At 57.0% G+C, this 8151-nt stretch overlaps 1 protein-coding gene across 1 annotated transcript; it reads left to right on the top strand.

Moving 5' to 3' along the window:
• The first annotated feature begins 440 nt into the window (after nucleotides 1-440).
• Nucleotides 441-6829, top strand: PAXX (PAXX non-homologous end joining factor). The gene is made up of 7 exons (XM_048822443.2): nucleotides 441-633; nucleotides 2282-2342; nucleotides 3549-3598; nucleotides 3700-3890; nucleotides 4835-4906; nucleotides 5601-5694; nucleotides 6304-6829. Exons 1-7 carry the CDS (start codon nucleotides 536-538, stop codon nucleotides 6341-6343), a joined length of 606 nt encoding a protein of 201 aa, XP_048678400.1. The 5' UTR covers nucleotides 441-535; the 3' UTR covers nucleotides 6344-6829.
• Nucleotides 6830-8151: the final 1322 nt, after the last annotated feature.

The following is an 8151-nucleotide window of genomic DNA, read 5'->3' as shown; positions in this document are numbered from 1 at the left end:
GAGGCTGGGCCAGCTCCAGGCGCGGCTCTTTGGTTCAAGCTGGGACGCCGCCCCCTGTTTGCTCTGCGGCCTTGGTCACAGACCCTCACTCCGGAGGGATCAGACACGGGGGGAGGCAAAACATCGAAATCTCTCCCCAGCCCTGCTGCCTGGCTCGCCTAGGCTCTCTGCGCCCTGGCTCTGCGCAGCCGGGCAGGCGCCCCACGCGGCATCTTGTCTCCTTGAAGCCAGCTGAGCTCCTGCTGGCTCAGATTAAGCACGTCCCGGCAAACCCTGGTTCAATCCAGAACGAAACCTGTTTCCATTCGGCACGAACAGCGGGAACCTGCCTGCGCCCCCTGGGGCTCGTAGCGCCCCCGGCCCGAGCCCCGGCCCGCCTGGCCGCGTCCCCTTTAAGCTGGGCGGGGAGGTTGAAAGAGACGCGCTCGCCCCTCCTCCCAGCCCGGCCCCTTCCTGCCCCAGCCTCTGGCCTGGGGAGCGGCCCCCAGCCCCGCTAGGGCCGAGCTGCCCGCGCCCTGGGTCCCCCACCCCAGGCATGGCCGAGCCGGCGGGGCCCTTTTACGCGCTGCGGCTCGGGGATCACCAGTATCTCTGCTACTGCGCCGCGCAGGAGAGCAGCGGCTTCAATATCTAGTAAGTGCGGGGCATTCACAACCCCCCGCCCGCCCCAGGTACCCCGGGGGGGCGCGAGGCTGCAGGGAGCCAGCACACCCCCCCCCCCGCCAGGCCAGGGGGCTCAGCGGGGCTCAGGCCCCTGCGATCGCATCCCAGCTCTGCGGGGGGGGGCTGTTTCCCTGCCTGCTGCAGGACCTGCCCCCCCCCGCCCCAGCGCCTGGGGCAATTACCCCCCCCCCCCCCGCCGTGCGATCTCTGCCCGTGCGGTTTGCACGCACCGGGCCCCGTGAACCGCGGCTGCTCCGCCTCCCGGGGTGGGTAACCGGCTTCGAGGGGCCGGGGGGGGGGTCCTGCTTCCTGCGGGGCTTGACCCGCAAACCCAGGGCCCGTGGCTGCGGCGTGGCCCCTCTCCCGGCCGGGAGCCGGTGACTGCCCCCCCGGCCGCCGCACGCCGCGTTCCCGGGGCTCCGCTTCCAAGCCGGGAAGGAGCCGCCTGGTTTCGGCGCGGGGCCGGGGGCTTCGGCTGCGGGCCTAGCTCGATCTCCGCCTGCAGCGTTTGCAGTTCCAGGGACGGCCCGGGCCGGGCTGATGCAAAGCCCCGTTTCCGGACGTGCCACGGGCTTCCCCGCGTGAGTGGCGCCTCGGGTGGCCCCAGCCGATCAGGTTCTCCGCTATTTCCGCCGCCTTTTCTCTCTTTGGGGGGCTCCCTTGGGACAGTGGAGATGTGGGTCCGTCCGTGTCCGTTTCTCCCGCAAGGTCTCCTTGCACCCGTGGCAAATCGCGCAAGAGAAGAGTTTCTTTCCCGCTAAGAAACTAACCCGAGGTGGGAATCTCGGAATTGCCAGATCTGTGTAAACTGGGTATCTAAATCTGTGCTCCCCTTTTTAAAAAACGAATCCCAGGGCCCGGATCTCAGTTTTCCCTCCACCTAGCAGCACAAAGGGAATCATTAAAGGGGACCTCACTTGCCTTTGGGCTTGATTTAGGGCGCCTTTGCGCGGCCGGTGCCAGGGGTTTTTAAAGGGACCAGTGAGGAATGAGAATACAGCTCTCTTGATGTGAACTGTTCTGCTTTTTGTATTAAAGGGATGCCACCTCAAAAGTGCATTTCTGTCCCAATGTTCGACATGCTCTTGTTGCAACTCACACCCACAGCTGTATCTGAAAGAGATTAGAGAAATAGCTTCTTTCTGTGTGTCCTACAGTTCTCAGAGTAGCAGCCGTGTTAGTCTGTATCCGCAAAAAGAACAGGAGGACTTGTGGCACCTTAGAGACTAACCAATTTATTTGAGCATGAGCTTCCCTGAGCTACAGCTCACTTCACTGAAGCTTCCCTCCATTCATCAAAGTGAGCTGTAGCCCACGAAAGCTTATGCTCAAATAAATTGGTTAGTCTCTAAGGTGCCACAAGTCCTCCTGTTCTTTCTACAGTTCTCTGGTTCCCTGGTATAGTCAGTTCCCAGCAGGTAAGTCACTTTCCCCTGTTTGGGCCGGTCTTCCCCAGGGTAAAAGGAAAGAGTAAAACAATTCTTAAACACAGGACACTGTGATTGTAAAAACCACAGCTGGCATGGGGCCCCAAACTACTTCAACCATTTTTTTTTTTAATGGGCTAGATGTCACCTTTATAAGGTCCCTTTAAATTCATCCCATCTTGTTTCCCCAGTGTAACCAATGCATCTGAGGTGTGGAGTACTGATTTCACCCCGGAGAAGCTGGAAGGACATGTAGGTAACAATTGTGCAGGTTCCAACCTTGGGTGGCTGATGCCAGTCACAATGGGTACCACGCACATCAAGTCAACTTAAAGGGGACCTGCAAATGTGGGGTGGCCCAGGGGGGTGTTAAACTTTATATATACATTTTAGGAGAGCAACGGTTTAAAAAGATGGATTAAAAAGCAACAGTTTGGCTCATTTAAAAACATAAGCAGAGAAAATCAGGAAAAAATGATCGTACGAGAACCAGTGTCTCTAATTATAACTTTCAGAGGTTGTTATCCAAGCTGTTAGGAACAATAATTGATATTTATTGTGGCTGTAAAAGTGCACTTGGCAGAATTCAATTTTTATTTTTTATAATTTTGAGGGCTAATATCAATGTTAACTTTTAAAAAAAATTAATATTTTCATGTATTTAAATTTTTACAGTTGTGGGAAATTAGTGTGGGTCAGACAATAATTAAATGACAGTTGATGTTGAGATTTAAAAAGTTAAAGCTTTATAACAATTAGAACACACATTGTCAGCATCACATGTCAAAATGGACAAAGTAAATGTCCTTCAATCAACTTCTAATAAGTTCTCGGTGACATATTTCTTACTTTGCCTATCTCTAAGTTTTGATTATTATAAGTGGAAATTTTTCATCTGTTTGTGTGTGTATGTGCAGAAATCAGTGTTTTCTGATATCCATAAACATTAGCTCTTTCCAAACCTATGTATAAGTACCTTAACAGGGGAGAAAAAACCAGGTACTGAAGTGCTCTGCAGTGTAATGGAGAAGGCACTACAAGAACCAGCGGCTGGAAATTAAACCAGACAAATTCAACTTAGAAACAAGGCCCTCATTTGTAGCAGTGCGGGTAGCTGTAACTAAGTGCTCCATGTACCCCAGAGGTCATCCAGCAGTCATTTGGTCACTAATGATCTCGTTCGGTGGGAGGAAGGAGTCCTCCCCTCTGCGATGAAGAGGCGGGTGTGATGGAGTCACTGTGAAATAGCTCAATGCCAGTCCATGACACTAGGGCCTGATTTGCCTTTGGCCTGCACCTCGTGTGGCTGCTTCCACCAGTAGAGAGTGGTTGTAAAATCAGAATGTGCTTTGCACCCGTGCTCGCTGGTGTAAGGGGCTGCACACGGCGGAGCGGGATCAGGCCCCTCGTATCTGTCACTGGCGGCTAAGCCTTCCTCTGGGGGTCTCTCTCTTTCAGAAGGCCCAGAGTGGGATGTGTCCTTCTGAAGATTACAGCACAAAGTTCAGGTGAGCTCTAAGGTGAGATCTTCTGCCTGGGAACGAACAATCGGGGCTCGTTTTGGTGGGTCTGGAAACCCTTGTCTCACGCCAATCTCTTCCCTGCACAGAGAAGCCTTTGAGCACAGAGCTGCTGCCTTGACAGTACATGACAGCAAAGCCACCCTGCAGCTGAAGGAAGGTACCTGGAGCTTGACTTTTGACCTATTCAAGCTACCCTGCTCTGAAGCTAGGAACCAGTTGCAGGCATTGATGTTTGGCTTAGTGGGGTGTGTCAGCAGCCTGGAGAAACGTCTTGAAGGTACCGTGTGCACGTGTGGACATTTTTTGGAGTCAGGGGAGGGGAACATTGATTTCAGCTGCCATTATCTTGCCATCTGCTGCCCACCGCTGTAATTCAGGGCAGCCCCTCCTGGCTGGGCAAGGGCAGATTCCTCATTATGGCTCTCAGGGCATGTGGGAAGCTGGTGCTTGGAGGTGGCTGCACCTTGTCCACCTACAACGGAGGAAGATGTTTTACCTGCACTTGGAAAACCAAGCTGCGACTGGGCCAGCCTGTGTGTGGCGAGCACACTGGGGTACAGAGCCAACTTGGAGGGGGGGTGGGGGTGCTGATGGGGTTGTGCTGCCCTCCTCTGAGTCTGGGGTAACTTGCATCCCCCCTTGCCTCTCCCACATACAGTCATGGAAGGGGGCCCAGCCCTCAAGGCTGTTGCTCTGCGGGGGTGCAGCAATTGGGAGTGTGAAAGGCTGGTGAGAAGCCATAGTTGGGCTGGTTTCTAGCCGGAGCCTGCCAGGACCTCTGCTGGCTACAGAAGAGTAAAGGCCTGCGGCTGTTTGCGGGCTGTTGGGGCAGGTGGATGTGAGGAGACAGCCTAGAAAACCCAGTGGTGGCTGAGTGTGAATGTAACAGCCCAGCTGGAGATGACAGAGTGCAAACGGACCTTTTTGGCACAGCGGTCCCTGCCCTGGGAGTTTGATGGTGACCCACTGCAGGGTGCAGGGCAGGGTTATGGGGGAGGCACTAGGAGGAGAACGCTGCTCGGGGGGAGCATGGTATTTTCAAGTCCAGCTGTGCAAGCATCACTCTAAGCCCACGTGCACTTGGCTCTTCTCCCATTTGCTCTGCGCCTCCCCCCGGGTGGTGCTGACCGCTGCACGCAGCAGCTGGTCTGGGAGCACAGGGCTGTCTACGCTGCACAGGGGGCAAACCTTGACCAGACGTCGTCTGTCTCCTTCTCTTAGCTGCAGAGGATGCTGCTGCTTCATGCAGTCCAGAGAAGAACCTGCTCCAGAGCCAAAGGCTGTTGATCCCAGGTAGGGACGGGATGGTTGCCAGGGTTTTGCTGCCTTGCTTGCAGTTTGTCCCACATAAGGTTTCTTGCTGCTGGATCCATTCACTCTCCAGAACTCCCCTGTGCGCCACGGATTTAAATGCACCCCCCCCCCCATGTTAATGCAACGTTGGGGTTCACGGATAGTCACTGAAAGTCAGGGAATCGAGAAGTTCGCTTCCGATGGCGACAGTAACTCAGCCCTGGGGCATGTGGTGTGTCTGAGACCCTCCACCAATACCACATGCTGGCCAGCGTTGCTCTAGCATCCCTCCAGCTGGATTCGCAGTGGAAACGTTGCCAAGCACTGAAACATCCTGCCCTTTCGTTGGCCTTTGCTCTTAAGCCAGTGCCACTCCAGCAAAGCTCACTAGGAGCGGGTCCCTCTCTAAACACCACCTTAAACCTGGAGCCTCTGCCGCTCAGTGGGGCAACCTGGCACGCGGCAACAGCAGCAAGGATGGAACTGGGACCCTTCTGCCCAAAAGCACCCACTTGGCATGGCCCCGGTGGCTTGCCGGTAATGGCTTTATAGAGGCTGCTAGCCACAGACAGACCCCGTGGGTTCTCTGTGGCTCCCAGGCTGAGTAAACGCAGCCTAATGTCCCCACACAAGGTTTCACCCTGGCCTGGCCTCAGCAGCACTTTGACCAGAGGCTCTCATCCTTTCTGAGCAGACCTGAGTCCCAGGAAGAACAGGGGAGGCGGCTCAGCCATGACAGCCAAGAGACGAGTCCCAGGAGAGTCTCTCATTAACCCGGGATTCAAAAGGTAATTCCTCCAGCATCTGCTCCTCTCCTAGCCTTTGAGCCGCAGCCCAGTGACCTGCGATGGCCACCTGGAGCCAGCCTGGGCAGACTCGACCAGGCCGGGTTTGTACGACGGCTGGCAGCTGCAGAGCTGCCAGTGTGGCCCTCTGAGTTTGCATGTCCAAGCGCCATAGCCAGCGACTCAACCCCTTCCTCTGTTCTCTTTAGTGGGGCCAGGTGTCCGTCAGATGTATTGACCGGACGCCCAGAGTCCGGTTACCATGGCGGGACAGGAGGTGCTGGGTCATCAACCTGCACCAGCTCCTTCTCAGCTGTGGCCACCTCCTTCCTACCTGCATCACGGGCAGGCAGGCAGACAGCGGGCTGCAGCTCCCGTCCCAGCCCCAGAGCAGAGGGAGCCCAGCTGGTGGAGGAGGAAGGTGGAGAAAATTGAGCTAAAAGGGGTGGGGGGAGAGAGGAGCGAGTGGGGGGCAGGGCCTCGGGGACAGAGGTGGGATTTCAGAGGAAGAGGCTGGGCAAGGGATGGGGCCTTGGGGAAGAGTCAGGATTGGGGGGTGGAGGGTCTGGTTTTCAGAAATTAGAAATTTTGGCAAGCCCAGTTCTCTTCCAGTAAGAAGGCACCGACCGGGGTGGATTTTGAAGACTCCTGACGCAGCCTGGACCCCTCTGATGTGCATCCCCTTAATGAAGCTTTTTAATGACCTGTGCAAACTGTGGTGGTTTACCGCCCTACCTAAGAACTTCCAGCCTCCTGCCACGCACCATGTGTGAATGCTGAGAGCCTTGCCCGGCCCTGTGTTCAACCACATCGTGGGGAGTGGACGTGGCACTTGCAATCTGAGGGCCAGGAACCCTCCACTACAACCATGAGCCATGCAGCCATGGCGGGAAGCAGAACCTCCAACAGAGGCCATTGGCCTGAGCTCTGGACAGAGTGGCTACCCTTCTCGAAACGCAGCCCAGGGGGTCAAGCCCATGCCCCCCAGCTGCTCCCTTCAGTCCCCCGCTGCTGGCAGGCCGTCTCCCTCGCTCCGCACAAGGGGCTGGGCATGAATTACTGTTTTAATGACTTTTCACCAATGTGTTAACTCCACGCTGTGTGTCTGTAACTTATTCTAAATAAACCCATGACTCCAGCCTGCTTTGATTGTCTCTCCTGCAAAGATCCCACTCCGCATGCAGGGGACGTTTGTAGGGAGGCGCTGTCAAGGGTCGGGGTCTGAAGACTCTCCCCAGGGCTGTTGTAGAGGCAGGAGATGTATTTAGCGCCTTGCAGGTATCCCGTCCCCCTGTGGAAGAGTGGAGCTGGGGTGGGCGGGGGTGAGAATCTGCCCTCGAGCCCTGCCCCATCTCTGTAGCAGGCTGTGCATTCATGACAATTCATGACATCACCACCTGCTTGCTTTCCTATTTATTGATTTTAAATGCTCTGACATAATACAGGTAACCCCCTTCCCCCATAGCAGGTGGGGGAGAAAAACTCATTCCCGGTTGGGAAGGAGGGTCCAGCTACTGGGCTGAGCAACTGCCAAAGGCGATCGCTTGCTGGTAGCCAGGAGTCGCCAGCCCCTAGTCCAGCACTGGCAGCCCTACTGAGCCACACAGGGCTTCCCGGGCACTGCACAGCAATCCTGGGCTGATCTGCAAAGGCTGGGTGATGCCACATGGCTTCCCCGCCACGGCTGCACCAGCCCAGCCCCACGTGATCGTCTCCTGGGGCGGGCGTCGGCTGCCTTTGCTGCTGTGGGTGCTCCGGCCCCCGTCTCCCTGATGGCTTCTGGGGAGCTGCCTCAGCCTGGCCTGTTTCGCAGCTGGGCAGACCCGAGCCCACGCTGGACCCGAACTGCTGGGGCCGACATGGCCCCTCCAGCAGCATTGCTGCCGAGAGCATGGCTGAGCCCAGGGGCGGCTGCACCCCCTGGCAGGGGAGGATCATGCAACTTTCTCAGCCCCCACTGCTCTTCTCTGCCCCTCACCTCTCCCGGAAACATCTGCCCTGCCCTGGGTGGCCCTCCACAGGCTGGGGCCACAGCCTGCGGCTGCCTTCTCTGCAGACGGTGGAGCAGGAGCTGAAAGGGGAGTGTTAGCTGAGTTGCCAAGAGGAGGCTCTGGCAGCGAGGGTTGTGTGGGGGGAGGGGAGGAAGAGGTGCCAAATGAGGCCCCCCCTGCCCCCCAATAAGTACAGGAAGGGGAGGGGGACTGGGTTTGAGGAGCCAGGGGGTCCGGTCCTGTCCTGTGTTCTGCTGCAGAGTTCTGACTGACGAAGGGGGTGCGGCTACCTCTGCCCCACAGGAGTCCAGGCTGGCCGAGCCCCGAGGCTGCTGAGCCCAGGGGCAGTGAGAAGGGCAGTGGCTCCAGTTCCCTCAACCCTTGTCTGATGTTCATGGGCAGCAAGGCAGAGAGATGGAGGAGGACCGGGCCAGGCAGGGCAGCGCCAGGCCCCTCTCCAGCACTGGCA

Source organism: Caretta caretta, chromosome 16, assembly GCF_965140235.1.
Source record: "Caretta caretta isolate rCarCar2 chromosome 16, rCarCar1.hap1, whole genome shotgun sequence".
In the NCBI taxonomy this organism is placed as follows: domain Eukaryota; kingdom Metazoa; phylum Chordata; order Testudines; family Cheloniidae; genus Caretta; species Caretta caretta.
This window is presented reverse-complemented; position numbering and strand designations above follow the sequence as displayed.

Coding starts and splice junctions, on each gene's coding strand:
- PAXX (XM_048822443.2), top strand. CDS start 536: ATGGCCGAGCCGGCGGGGCCCTTTTACGCGCTGCGGCTCGGGGATCAC. Junction 634..2,281: donor AGCAGCGGCTTCAATATCTA/GTAAGTGCGGGG, acceptor TTGTTTCCCCAG/TGTAACCAATGCATCTGAGG. Junction 4,907..5,600: donor CCAAAGGCTGTTGATCCCAG/GTAGGGACGGGA, acceptor CTTTCTGAGCAG/ACCTGAGTCCCAGGAAGAAC.